Source organism: Notolepis coatsorum (assembly GCF_963971535.1).
Source record: "Notolepis coatsorum genome assembly, chromosome: 7".
Taxonomy (NCBI): domain Eukaryota; kingdom Metazoa; phylum Chordata; class Actinopteri; order Aulopiformes; family Paralepididae; genus Notolepis; species Notolepis coatsorum.
Genome location: NC_140171.1, coordinates 178,861,229 through 178,876,228, shown reverse-complemented (window position 1 = coordinate 178,876,228; position 15,000 = coordinate 178,861,229). Strand labels below are relative to the sequence as shown.

At 50.8% G+C, this 15,000-nt stretch overlaps 1 protein-coding gene across 1 annotated transcript in view; it reads left to right on the top strand.

Annotated features, from left to right (window-relative positions):
- Positions 1–15,000, top strand: part of abca7 (ATP-binding cassette, sub-family A (ABC1), member 7) — a gene marked incomplete at its 3' end in the record, with an annotated part of 264,520 nt that overhangs the window by 239,166 nt on the left and 10,354 nt on the right. Inside the window, 3 exon segments of the mRNA XM_084318477.1 lie at positions 203–344; positions 10,386–10,520; positions 10,745–10,848. Of these exon segments, the coding sequence (XP_084174603.1) occupies positions 203–344; positions 10,386–10,520; positions 10,745–10,848 (381 nt within the window).

Below are 15,000 nucleotides of genomic sequence, written 5' to 3'. Positions count from 1 at the left end.
GCTGGAGAGGGTGCACCAGGGTTAGGGTTAGGGTTACTGTTCGGTAAACAGCCCCCTAGTGGACACTGATCTGTCCGCTCCATCACCCCCTGCAGTGTGCTCACAGAGCTGGAGAGGGTGCACCAGGGTTAGGGTTAGGGTTACTGTTCGGTAAACAGCCCCCTAGTGGACACTGATCTGTCCGCTCCATCACCCCCTGCAGTGTGCTCACGGAGCTGGAGAGGGTGCACCAGCTGATGGGATACTGCCCCCAGTTTGACGCAATCAGTGACCTGCTGACGGGTCGGGAGCACCTGGAGTTCTACGCCCGCCTCCGGGGGGTGCCAGAGGACACTGTGGCCAAGGTACAACAAGAGAACAAGTAACACCCCAAAGATCATCCCCCAGAAATGTGTATAGCAGGTAAATAAAAATGAATGGTAAATGGTGCATTTACGTATATAGTACTTTTTTTTTTTTTTAAACTTAAATTTTTTATTAACAGTTATTTAGACAGACAGCACTTACAAAAAATAAATAATAAAAAATGAAGAAACTAGCATCACAATAAAAACAAAAAGAAAAAACAGTGCACATAAATATTTACATGGGTATCACATGGTTAGTTGTCTGGTTCCCCTACTGTTGTTTTCTAGGTATTTGATATAAAGGTTGATTGTGTATCTCCCTTAAACAGGCATAAACAGGTAATTCCTACTCAAAGACGATAAATGCTGACTAAGGTTTGTATGTGTGATCTGGGTCCAGAGACCCTCCTTGAGCTTCTTTCTTCCCTTCTCCTTCGTCCTTTCTTTTTTTTTTCTCTTGTTTATTAACTTTCACTTTGCCTTTTGGTTCACCCATACACAAACCACCTCATCCCTGAATATTTAATATCACACCGTTAAACAGACATAAATAATAAGGTATAAAAGCATTCAGCACTTGTAATATCCCAAAAACAAAATAGAAAATATTAACTAAAGTACAGGTGTGTGACATGGGTTCATAGACCCTCCTTGAACATCTTTCCTCCTTTACCCTTCGCTCTCTTGTGTTGCATTTGGTTCTTCCTCTGTGATGTCGTTCTCGTTCCTTTTATAATCCCCCCACTTTCCCCATCTTTCCCCAAATTTCTCTTCCTGTAACCTCAGCATGTGTGTTATCCTCTCCATATCCTGTATCTCTTCCACTATTCCTACCCATTGTGCTATTGTCGGTGGGTCTTCCTTGTACCACAGTCTCGTTATTGCTTTTCTGGCCGCTATCAACATTATCTTTATTAAATATTTGTCCCCCCCTTGTATTCCCTCGTGTGTCAGGTCTCCTAAGTAAAGCACCAGTCCTGTTTGTGGTAGCCCGTATCCTAATATTCTGATCATTGCTTCCCCTATCTCCTCCCAATACCCCTTCAGCTTCTGACATCCCCAGAATATGTGCGTGTGATTTGCCCCCTCCTTCCCACACATCCTCCAGCATGCTTTTTGTGTTGGTGCATATTTTCCCTTCAGCTCTGGGGTTATAAAGAATCTGATTATGTTTTTCCATCCAAATTCTTTCCATATTCTCGATCCTGTTGTTGAATGTTGTACCTCACATATGTTCCCCCATTCCTTCCCTGTTATTTCTATCTCTAGCTCTCTCTCCCATTTCTCCCTTATATAATCGGTCGTGTGTCCCTTGCTGTTCATTATAGACCGGTATATTGCTGATATTACTCTTCCTTGCCCCCCTTCGTATGCCCATACTATCATCTTTATTATTCCATTCTGTTCCTCGTCTTTGGCCCCCCTTATTTCTTTGTTGTAGTAGTCTCTAACCTGTAGATATCTGAAGTGGTCCCTGTTTTCTAGTCCAAATTTCTCCTTTAATTTTTGTAGTGTCTGCATTTCTCCCTTCTCTATCATTTTGCATATTGCTGTTGCCCCCCCCCCTCTCCCACCTTCTGAATCCATGGTCTAACCTCCCTGGTTTGAATCTCTTGTCATGTGCTACCCATCTCAGGACCCCTGACTGCTTCTCCAATTTGTGTGTTTTTACTACTCTGTTCCATATGGTCAAGGTGCATTTGGTGATTGGATCTAATAGTCCCTCTTTTTCTTTAAATAGTTCCCTATCCCCCACCAGAGCTTGTACCTTGTATCCCTCCCCTTCTTTTTCAATGTCTTTCCATCTTGCCTCATATCTGTCATTACACCAGCACGTCACTGCTCTCAGTTGTGCTGCATAGTAATAATCTTGTAGGCTGGGTACTGCCATCCCTCCCTCTTCCTTTGGTAGTTGTAGTGTTTTATATCTGACCCGTGGTCTTCTCCCCGCCCATATGAACCTCGATATCAGTCTGTCCCACTCCCTGAATTGATTCTGTGGTATTTGTATCGGTAGTGACTGGAATAGGTACAGTAACCTTGATAGTATGTTCATTTTAATGACCTCTATTCTTGAATTGAAGTCCAAGGGCATTACTGTCCATCTCTCTAGGTCTCTCTTTATGTTCTGATTTATCTGTGTATAATTCGCCTCAAACAGTTTCTCCACTCCTCTCGTGATGTTCACCCCTAAGTATTTAATCTTGTCCATGTCCCATCTTATCCCGTACTGTTCTCTGATTTCCGTCGTTGGAGAATAGTTCCATGCTAAGGTCTGTGTCTTTGTCACGTTTAGTTTGTATCCTGAGTAGTGGCCATATTCCTTCAGTAGATCCATCAGTGCCGGGAAGCTCTTTTCTGGTTGCCTCATGTATACTATCACGTCGTCTGCAAATAGGCCTAGTTTATATTCCGTTCCCTTTATCCTTACTCCCTTGATGTCCTCGGTCTGTCTGATCAGTTGTGCCAGTGGTTCTATGAAAACGGCGAAGAGCGTCGGTGAGAGACAACATCCCTGTCTGGTAGCCCTCTCTAATCTGATTCTATCCGTCAAGCTGCCATTCACCTTAACCCTCGCTGTCGGTTCTTGATATAGCGCCTTGATCATCTTCATCGCCCTCTCGTTCAGTCCGAACCTCATCAATGTTTTATATAAAAATGTCCAGCTCACACTGTCGAACGCTTTTTCTGCATCTAGGCTAATCAGTACCGCGCTACCCCCTTGTTTTTGTATCTCCTCTACTATGTGTAATGTCTTTCTCACGTTGTCCTGTGTCTGTCTCCCTTTAATAAATCCAGTTTGATCTTCATCTATAATGTCTGGCATAAACGTCTCAAATCTTTTTGATATTATAGATGTATACATCTTGTAATCTACGTTGAGTATGGACACAGGTCTGAAACTACTACATAATTCCCTATCCTTCCCTTCCTTCGGTATCGTGGTGATTATGGCTTCCTTCCACGAGGGGGGCATTTTCCCCTCTTCCATCGTGTGTCTGAACGCCGCCCCTAACATGGGTGCTAATTCAGTTCTAAATGTCTTGTAGAATTCCGATGGGAATCCGTCGCTCCCCGGAGACTTGTTGTTTTTAGCTCTACTAATTGCATCTTCCAGTTCTTGTTCCGTAATTATTTTATTTAATTCTTCATTCTGTTCTTTCCCTATCGATGGTAACTCTAGCTTCTCCAGATATGTTTCTATTTCCTCTTCTCCCGCTGCTTTTGGCTGTGTGTATAATTTCTCATAGTATTCTCTAAATGTCCTCTCTATTTCAGCTGGGTCCCTCAATATTTCATTAGTCTTTGTATCCCTTATTGTGTGTATCGTGTTCAACTTCTGTTGCGTTCTAATTCTCCTAGCCAACAGTCTGGTCGCTTTTGGTCCCCCTTCATAGTACGTTTGTTTCATGAACCTCGCTTTCTTTTCTATTTCCGTCAATAATTCCCTATTTATCCTGGCCTTTACTTCTTTGATTTCTCCGAGCGTTTCCTGTTCTTTTGATATCTGGTGTCTCCCCTCTAGCTTCTTCAGCTTCCCTATCAGATTGTGATATGTCTCCGTTCTGGCCTTCTTCAGCATTGCTGTTTTTTCCATCAATTTCCCCCTTATCACTACCTTCAGTGTGTCCCATAGAATGTTCGGGTCTACCGCCCCGTTGTCATTTTCTTCCTTATATCTGGCTATCTCCTCCTTGATCTGACTCACCACCCCTTTGTTATTTAATATTCCTACATTTAGTCTCCAAATCGTGTTCCTCCGTCTCCCTTCTAGATCTACTGTCAGATATATGGCACTGTGATCCGATATGTCCGCTACTCCTATACTGCTCTCCCGTGCCCTGTAACTGTCCCCCGTCGTCATCAAAAAGTAGTCTATTCTCGCATATGTCACGTGTGGGTGTGAGTAATGTGTGTATTCCCTGTCCATGGCGTGCATCTCCCTCCAAACGTCTGTAATTCCCATTTCCGTCATCTGAATATTCATATATCTACTGATGGGCGCCCGTCCTTTTCTAGTACTCGTGGTGTCTAGGTCGTGATTCAGTACTACGTTAAAATCTCCCGTACATATCAATATCCCTTCTAGTTCCATCACTATCATGTCAAAAATGGTCTCATATAAATCCCTCTCACTCTCTGGGGGTGCATAAACATTTACTAACGTAACCATTTGGCCCTCCATTTTCCCCTTCACCAGAACAAACCTTCCCTCCTTGTCTCTTACTTCCTTGATCAATTCAAATTTGACTGTGTTTTTGATTAACGTGATTACTCCTCTCCTCGGGTTTTGTTCAAAGGAACTATAGTATGCATTTTCATATCCAAATCTCTTCAGTTTCTCATGACCCTGTGCTACCAAATGTGTCTCCTGCAGAAAAATCACTTCCATCTCACTTTTTTTACATTTCAACATCACTTTGCCCCTTTTTATCGCATTATTCATTCCATTAACGTTTAACGACATCATTTTTATACCTTTAACCCTTGTCATCTTTCTTCTTCTTTCGTCTGTCAGTCCCCCCCATGTCACACTCATTCCCCCCTCCGGTTGGAGCCTCCGCTCTCTTCACCGAATACATATAGTGATTAACATAAATAAAAAACATAAACTTTACATAAAGTGCTCCCAAGGCGTTCGGGGGGTCCCTGTGTCCCCCCCTGTCCCCTGCTGGTGGGTGAGGGGTAATTGCCCTCCTAACGAGGGGCCCCCTCCTGACGGCTTGGGGGTTTGAAACCCTTGCCCCCAATCGCTCGTCATATTTGTCCAGCTTTCTTACTGTTTTTTTTTTTGCTTTTGAGCTCCTGGTCAAAAGCGCTCTGTCCTTCCTTTTGATCAAAGACCCTCTTTTCTTGGTCCCTCTCAATGTGACTCATATGTTTCATTGTCCCTCCTTCCTCCCATATCCGTGTGCGGTGTCTCCCGTGTACCCCTTATTATTTTCTTTTCCTCTCCTCTATTTTCTATGTGATGTCCATTTATCCCCTTAATCCCTCCCAACTGTGTTGCTCACAGCATGTGTCTATGTATCTGTTTCGGTATGTTCTGTGTCTCGCCTATCAAACCTAGTTATATTTCCATTTATTTCCTCCATCAGCTTGTGTATTATGTGTCCATGTATACGTTACGTTCATTTCTATATCCTGCCTCTACCTGGGAATGTGTGCTTATGCATATGTTATTTCAGTTTCTATACTTTGTCTCTATTTGAATAGTTTTTTCAATCTCTTGTGCGTGTACTCATCCGTTCGCCTCCTCCCGCCTCCTCTCCGTCTGGCCTCCTCATCCGTCTCCGTCCTCGCTCCGTCACGTTTCACCTCCGCCTCCTCCTCTCTCCTCTCTCCGGTTTCGGTCTCCCACTCTGATCCACCTGCGGGCTCCTTCCAATCTCTGTTGCAGGCTCCGCGTCTGTTCCTCCCGCCTCCTTCCTTCTCCGTCCTCCGACATCCTCATCCCTCGCCGTCTCATCTCTCGCTCCGCTTCTCGTGCCGTCGCGTACATCGCCGCCCCTTCCTCCCAGTGAATCCTTAGCGAGGTCATGGGTGACTGGAATCTCATTCCGTTTTCTTTCAGGGTTTTCTTCAGTCCCGCGTAGGACCTGCGTGTTATCGCTACCGCTGTCGAGTAGTCGTGATCAAATGATAGTCTTTTCCCTTCGATTTCAATCTTCTTGGTCCACGCGGTTCTGAGTACCAATTCCTTAACCTCGAATCTTAGAAAGTTAATAATCACCGCCCTCGGAGGTCTGTCCGGTTGTGGTCTCGGAGCCAACGCCCTGTGGGCCCTCTGTATCTCCATTTTTTCCAGTCCCGTCTCCTTCATTTGTTCCTTGATAAGCTCTTCCACATATTGGATCACCGATTCCCCTTCGACTCCTTCTTTCAGTCCCCATATTCTGATGTTATTTCTCCGTGACCTCCCCTCCATGTCCGACATCTTTGTCTCCATCTGTTCTTGTTTCTGAATCACACATGTTAATACCTCGTGTATCTCCGTGTTCCATTCCTCCGCGTGTGACGTCCTAGTCTGTAACTCGGTCACGTTTCTGTCCTGTTCCGCCATCTTCTCCTCCACCCTTTTGATTTCTGTATTCATTTCACCTCTGAAGTCCTCCTGTTCCTTCTTCAATTCCTCCCGTAGCTTCCCAATATCATTCCTTATCGTGTCCGTGTTCAGTTTTCCCGGCCTGCATGTTCACGGCCCATCCTGGCATTACCGTGTCTGCCTCAGCGGTACCTCCCCCTTCTTTCGCCTGGCTTTTCTCGGCTTCGCTTCGGGGATTCTGTTTCTTCAAATTCTCTCCTTCTCGTATGTTCTCCATTTCTATTTCCTTCACAATCGTTGTCTCTTCCTTACTTCTCGTGAGCATTTTCCTTTTTAATTACTTTTCGGGTCTTTTTTTATCCGTTTTTTCACTCATTTGACCAGGAGCTCTATCGCACGTGTGTTACCCGTCTGCTCTCATACCGGAAGTCCCTGTATATAGTACTTTTATCTAAAAGCGCTTTACAATTTAGTTTTACAACATTTGACCCATTCACTCACACATTCACTCACCGATGGCAGAGGCGACCGTGGAAGGTGCCAACCTGCTCATCGGGAGCAATTAGGGGTTAAGTGTCTTGCTCAAGGACAATTCAGTGCACTGCCCGGGAGGAGCGGGAATCTAACCGGGAACCGTCCGATTACCAGACGACCGCTCTACCTCCCTCACTGTCGCTTAGGTTAGGCCCGTCTCATGTCAAAACACATTTCGGGTTCAATCCAACGACAATTGCGATTCCAATCATTCAACCAGGAAAACTGTTCTGAATGTGGTGATATTAGTTTTTCTCTCCATATGGTCCAGCCCTGGTAGTAGTGCTGGCTAACAGCTCCTCCCCCCCTCCCCAGGTGTAGTGCTGGCTAACAGCTCCTCTCCCCCCTCCCCAGGTGTAGTGCTGGCTAACAGAGCTCCTCTCCCCCTCCCCAGGTGTAGTGCTGGCTAACAGAGCTCCTCTCCCCCTCCCCAGGTGTAGTGCTGGCTAACAGAGCTCCTCTCCCCCTCCCCAGGTGTAGTGCTGGCTAACAGAGCTCCTCTCCCCCTCCCCAGGTGTAGTGCTGGCTAACAGAGCTCCTCTCCCCCTCCCCAGGTGTAGTGCTGGCTAACAGAGCTCCTCTCCCCCTCCCCAGGTGTAGTGCTGGCTAACAGCTCCTCTCCCCCTCCCCAGGTGTAGTGCTGGCTAACAGAGCTCCTCTCCCCCTCCCCAGGTGTAGTGCTGGCTAACAGCTTCTCTCCCCCTCCCCAGGTGTAGTGCTGGCTAACAGAGCTCCTCTCCCCCTCCCCAGGTGTAGTGCTGGCTAACAGCTCCTCTCCCCCCTCCCCAGGTGTAGTGCTGGCTAACAGAGCTCCTCTCCCCCTCCCCAGGTGTAGTGCTGGCTAACAGAGCTCCTCTCCCCCTCCCCAGGTGTAGTGCTGGCTAACAGAGCTCCTCTCCCCCTCCCCAGGTGTAGTGTTGGCTAACAGCTCCTCTCCCCCTCCCCAGGTGTAGTGCTGGCTAACAGAGCTCCTCTCCCCCTCCCCAGGTGTAGTGCTGGCTAACAGAGCTCCTCTCCCCCTCCCCAGGTGTAGTGCTGGCTAACAGCTCCTCTCCCCCTCCCCAGGTGTAGTGCTGGCTAACAGAGCTCCTCTCCCCCTCCCCAGGTGTAGTGCTGGCTAACAGAGCTCCTCTCCCCCTCCCCAGGTGTAGTGCTGGCTAACAGAGCTTCTCTCCCCCTCCCCAGGTGTAGTGCTGGCTAACAGAGCTCCTCTCCCCCTCCCCAGGTGTAGTGCTGGCTAACAGCTCCTCTCCCCCTCCCCAGGTGTAGTGCTGGCTAACAGCTCCTCTCCCCCTCCCCAGGTGTAGTGCTGGCTAACAGAGCTCCTCTCCCCCTCCCCAGGTGTAGTGCTGGCTAACAGAGCTCCTCTCCCCCTCCCCAGGTGTAGTGCTGGCTAGCAGCTTCTCTCCCCCTCCCCAGGTGTAGTGCTGGCTAACAGCTCCTCTCCCCCTCCCCAGGTGTAGTGCTGGCTAACAGCTCCTCCCCCCCTCCCCAGGTGTAGTGCTGGCTAACAGAGCTCCTCTCCCCCTCCCCAGGTGTAGTGCTGGCTAACAGCTCCTCCCCCCCTCCCCAGGTGTAGTGCTGGCTAACAGCTCCTCTCCCCCTCCCCAGGTGTAGTGCTGGCTAACAGAGCTCCTCTCCCCCTCCCCAGGTGTAGTGCTGGCTAACAGAGCTCCTCTCCCCCTCCCCAGGTGTAGTGTTGGCTAACAGCTCCTCTCCCCCTCCCCAGGTGTAGTGCTGGCTAACAGAGCTCCTCTCCCCCTCCCCAGGTGTAGTGCTGGCTAACAGAGCTCCTCTCCCCCTCCCCAGGTGTAGTGCTGGCTAACAGCTCCTCTCCCCCTCCCCAGGTGTAGTGCTGGCTAACAGCTCCTCTCCCCCTCCCCAGGTGTAGTGCTGGCTAACAGAGCTCCTCTCCCCCTCCCCAGGTGTAGTGCTGGCTAACAGAGCTCCTCTCCCCCTCCCCAGGTGTAGTGCTGGCTAACAGAGCTTCTCTCCCCCTCCCCAGGTGTAGTGCTGGCTAACAGAGCTCCTCTCCCCCTCCCCAGGTGTAGTGCTGGCTAACAGCTCCTCTCCCCCTCCCCAGGTGTAGTGCTGGCTAACAGAGCTCCTCTCCCCCTCCCCAGGTGTAGTGCTGGCTAACAGCTCCTCTCCCCCTCCCCAGGTGTAGTGCTGGCTAACAGCTCCTCTCCCCCTCCCCAGGTGTAGTGCTGGCTAACAGAGCTCCTCTCCCCCTCCCCAGGTGTAGTGCTGGCTAACAGAGCTCCTCTCCCCCTCCCCAGGTGTAGTGCTGGCTAACAGCTTCTCTCCCCCTCCCCAGGTGTAGTGCTGGCTAACAGCTCCTCTCCCCCTCCCCAGGTGTAGTGCTGGCTAACAGCTCCTCCCCCCCTCCCCAGGTGTAGTGCTGGCTAACAGAGCTCCTCTCCCCCTCCCCAGGTGTAGTGCTGGCTAACAGAGCTTCTCTCCCCCTCCCCAGGTGTAGTGCTGGCTAACAGAGCTTCTCTCCCCCCTCCCCAGGTGTAGTGCTGGCTAACAGCTCCTCTCCCCCTCCCCAGGTGTAGTGCTGGCTAACAGAGCTCCTCTCCCCCTCCCCAGGTGTAGTGCTGGCTAACAGAGCTCCTCTCCCCCTCCCCAGGTGTAGTGCTGGCTAACAGAGCTCCTCTCCCCCTCCCCAGGTGTAGTGCTGGCTAACAGAGCTCCTCTCCCCCTCCCCAGGTGTAGTGCTGGCTAACAGCTCCTCTCCCCCTCCCCAGGTGTAGTGCTGGCTAACAGAGCTCCTCTCCCCCTCCCCAGGTGTAGTGCTGGCTAACAGCTCCTCTCCCCCTCCCCAGGTGTAGTGCTGGCTAACAGCTCCTCTCCCCCTCCCCAGGTGTAGTGCTGGCTAACAGAGCTCCTCTCCCCCTCCCCAGGTGTAGTGCTGGCTAACAGAGCTCCTCTCCCCCTCCCCAGGTGTAGTGCTGGCTAACAGAGCTCCTCTCCCCCTCCCCAGGTGTAGTGCTGGCTAACAGAGCTCCTCTCCCCCTCCCCAGGTGTAGTGCTGGCTAACAGCTCCTCTCCCCCTCCCCAGGTGTAGTGCTGGCTAACAGAGCTCCTCTCCCCCTCCCCAGGTGTAGTGCTGGCTAACAGCTCCTCTCCCCCTCCCCAGGTGTAGTGCTGGCTAACAGCTCCTCTCCCCCTCCCCAGGTGTAGTGCTGGCTAACAGAGCTTCTCTCCCCCTCCCCAGGTGTAGTGCTGGCTAACAGAGCTCCTCTCCCCCTCCCCAGGTGTAGTGCTGGCTAACAGAGCTCATCTCCCCCTCCCCAGGTGTAGTGCTGGCTAACAGAGCTCCTCTCCCCCTCCCCAGGTGTAGTGCTGGCTAACAGCTCCTCTCCCCCTCCCCAGGTGTAGTGCTGGCTAACAGAGCTCCTCTCCCCCTCCCCAGGTGTAGTGCTGGCTAACAGAGCTCCTCTCCCCCTCCCCAGGTGGCTCAGTGGGGGGTGAAGAAGCTAGGGTTGACCCAGTACGCTGAGAGAGAGGCTGGCGGCTACAGCGGAGGCAACAAGAGGAAGCTGTCCACCGCCATCTCCCTCATCGGGGCTCCGCCGGTTATCTTCCTGGTGAGCATCACAACCAGCTGTGTGTGTGTGTGTGTGTGTGTGTGTGTGTGTGTGTGTGTGTGTGTGTGTGTGTGTGTGTGTGTGTGTGTGTGTGTGTGTGTGTGTGTGTGTGTGTGTGTGTGTGTGTGTGTGTGTGTGCGCGCGCGTGTGCGTGTGCGTGTGTGTGTGTGTGTGTGTGCTATCCTGCTGTGTCCAGTTGTGTTCATCACTGAGTGTGTTGGCAGGACGAGCCCACCACCGGCATGGACCCCAAGGCCAAGCGCTTCCTCTGGAACTGCATCCTCAGTGTCACCAAGGAGGGCCGGGCTGTGGTGCTCACCTCACACAGGTAGGGAGGAGTCCACCCCCCCCACACCCACCCTTACTGCTTCATGAACCACCACACCACCCTTACTGCTTCATGAACCACCACACCACCCTTACTGCTTCATGAACCACCACACCACCTTACTGCTTCATGAACCACCACACCACCTTACTGCTTCATGAACCACCACACCACCCTTACTGCTTCATGAACCACCACACCACCCTTACTGCTTCATGAACCACCACACCACCCTTACTGCTTCATGAACCACCACACCACCTTACTGCTTCATGAACCCCCCACACCCACCCTTACTGCTTCATGAACCACCACACCACCCTTACTGCTTCATGAACCACCACCCTTACTGCTTCATGAACCACCACACCCACCCTTACTGCTTCATGAACCACCACACCACCCTTACTGCTTCATGAACCACCACACCACCCTTACTGCTTCATGAACCACCACCCTTACTGCTTCATGAACCACCACACCACCCTTACTGCTTCATGAACCACCACACCACCCTTACTGCTTCCTGAACCACCACACCACCCTTACTGCTTCATGAACCACCACACCACCCTTACTGCTTCATGAACCACCACCCTTACTGCTTCATGAACCACCACACCACCCTTACTGCTTCATGAACCACCACACCACCCTTACTGCTTCATGAACCACCACACCACCCTCACTGCTTCATGAACCACCACACCACCCTTACTGCTTCATGAACCACCACACCACCCTTACTGCTTCATGAACCACCACACCACCCTTACTGCTTCATGAACCACCACACCACCCTTACTGCTTCATGAACCACCACACCACCCTTACTGCTTCATGAACCACCACACCACCCTTACTGCTTCATGAACCACCACACCACCTTACTGCTTCATGAACCACCACACCACCCTTACTGCTTCATGAACCACCACCCTTACTGCTTCATGAACCACCACACCACCCTTACTGCTTCATGAACCACCACACCACCCTTACTGCTTCATGAACCACCACACCACCCTTACTGCTTCATGAACCACCACACCACCCTTACTGCTTCATGAACCACCACACCACCCTTACTGCTTCATGAACCACCACACCACCCTTACTGCTTCATGAACCACCACACCACCCTTACTGCTTCATGAACCACCACACCACCCTTACTGCTTCATGAACCACCACACCACCCTTACTGCTTCATGAACCACCACACCACCCTTACTGCTTCATGAACCACCACCCTTACTGCTTCATGAACCACCACACCACCCTTACTGCTTCATGAACCACACACCCTTACTGCTTCATGAACCACCACACCACCCTTACTGCTTCATGAACCACCACACCACCCTTACTGCTTCATGAACCACCACACCACCCTTACTGCTTCATGAACCACCACCCTTACTGCTTCATGAACCACCACACACCCTTACTGCTTCATGAACCACCACCCTTACTGCTTCATGAACCACCACACCACCCTTACTGCTTCATGAACCACCACACCCCCTTACTGCTTCATGAACCACCACCCTTACTGCTTCATGAACCACCACACCACCTTACTGCTTCATGAACCACCACACCACCCTTACTGCTTCATGAACCACCACACCACCCTTACTGCTTCATGAACCACCACACCACCCTTACTGCTTCATGAACCACCACCCTTACTGCTTCATGAACCACCACACCACCCTTACTGCTTCATGAACCACCACACCACCCTTACTGCTTCATGAACCACCACACCACCCTTACTGCTTCATGAACCACCACACCACCCTTACTGCTTCATGAACCACCACACCACCTTACTGCTTCATGAACCACCACACCACCCTTACTGCTTCATGAACCACCACACCACCCTTACTGCTTCATGAACCACCACACCACCCTTACTGCTTCATGAACCACCACACCACCCTTACTGCTTCATGAACCACCACACCACCCTTACTGCTTCATGAACCACCACACCACCCTTACTGCTTCATGAACCACCACACCACCCTTACTGCTTCATGAACCACCACACCACCCTTACTGCTTCATGAACCACCACACCACCCTTACTGCTTCATGAACCACCACACCACCCTTACTGCTTCATGAACCACCACACCACCCTTACTGCTTCATGAACCACCACACCACCCTTACTGCTTCATGAACACCACACCACCCTTACTGCTTCATGAACCACCACACCACCCTTACTGCTTCATGAACCACCACCACCCTTACTGCTTCATGAACCACCACACCCCTTACTGCTTCATGAACCACCACACCACCCTTACTGCTTCATGAACCACCACACCACCCTTACTGCTTCATGAACCACCACACCACCCTTACTGCTTCATGAACCACACACCCTTACTGCACCACACACCACCCTTACTGCTTCATGAACCACCACACCACCCTTACTGCTTCATGAACCACCACACCCTTACTGCTTCATGAACCACCACACCACCCTTACTGCTTCATGAACCACCACACCACCCTTACTGCTTCATGAACCACCACACCACCCTTACTGCTTCATGAACCACCACCCCCTTACTGCTTCATGAACCACCACACCACCCTTACTGCTTCATGAACCACCACACCACCTTACTGCTTCATGAACCAACCACCCTTACTGCTTCATGAACCACCACCCTTACTGCTTCATGAACCACCACACCACCTTACTGCTTCATGAACCACCACACCACCCTTACTGCTTCATGAACCACCACCCTTACTGCTTCATGAACCACCACACCACCCTTACTGCTTCATGAACCACCACACCACCCTTACTGCTTCATGAACCACCAACCCTTACTGCTTCATGAACCACCACACCACCCTTACTGCTTCATGAACCACCACACCACCCTTACTGCTTCATGAACCACCACCCCTTACTGCTTCATGAACCACCACCCTTACTGCTTCATGAACCACCACACCACCCTTACTGCTTCATGAACCACCACACCACCCTTACTGCTTCATGAACCACCACACCACACCTTACTGCTTCATGAACCACCACACCACCCTTACTGCTTCATGAACCACCACACCACCTTACTGCTTCATGAACCACCACACCACCCTTACTGCTTCATGAACCACCACACCACCCTTACTGCTTCATGAACCACCACACCACCCTTACTGCTTCATGAACCACCACACCACCCTTACTGCTTCATGAACCCACCACCCTTACTGCTTCATGAACCACCACACCACCCTTACTGCTTCATGAACCACCACACCACCCTTACTGCTTCATGAACCACCACACCACCCTTACTGCTTCATGAACCACACCACCCCTTACTGCTTCATGAACCACACACCACCCTTACTGCTTCATGAACCACCACACCACCCTTACTGCTTCATGAACCACCACACCACCCTTACTGCTTCATGAACCACCACCACCCTTACTGCTTCATGAACACCACCACCCTTACTGCTTCATGAACACCACACCACCCTTACTGCTTCATGAACCACCACACCACCCTTACTGCTTCATGAACCACCACACCACCCTTACTGCTTCATGAACCACCACACCACCCTTACTGCTTCATGAACCACCACACCACCCTTACTGCTTCATGAACCACCACACCACCCTTACTGCTTCATGAACCACCACACCACCCTTACTGCTTCATGAACCACCACACCACCCTTACTGCTTCATGAACCACCACACCACCCTTACTGCTTCATGAACCACCACACCACCCTTACTGCTTCATGAACCACCACACCACCCTTACTGCTTCATGAACCACCACACCACCCTTACTGCTTCATGAACCACCACACCACCCTTACTGCTTCATGAACCACCACACCACCCTTACTGCTTCATGAACCACCACCCTTACTGCTTCATGAACCACCACACCACCCTTACTGCTTCATGAACCACACACCACCCTTACTGCTTCATGAACCACCACACCACCCTTACTGCTTCATGAACCACCACCCTTACTGCTTCATGAACCACCACACCACCCTTACTGCTTCATGACCACCACACCACCTTACTGCTTCATGAACCTCCTCACCAACCCTTACTGCTCATGAACC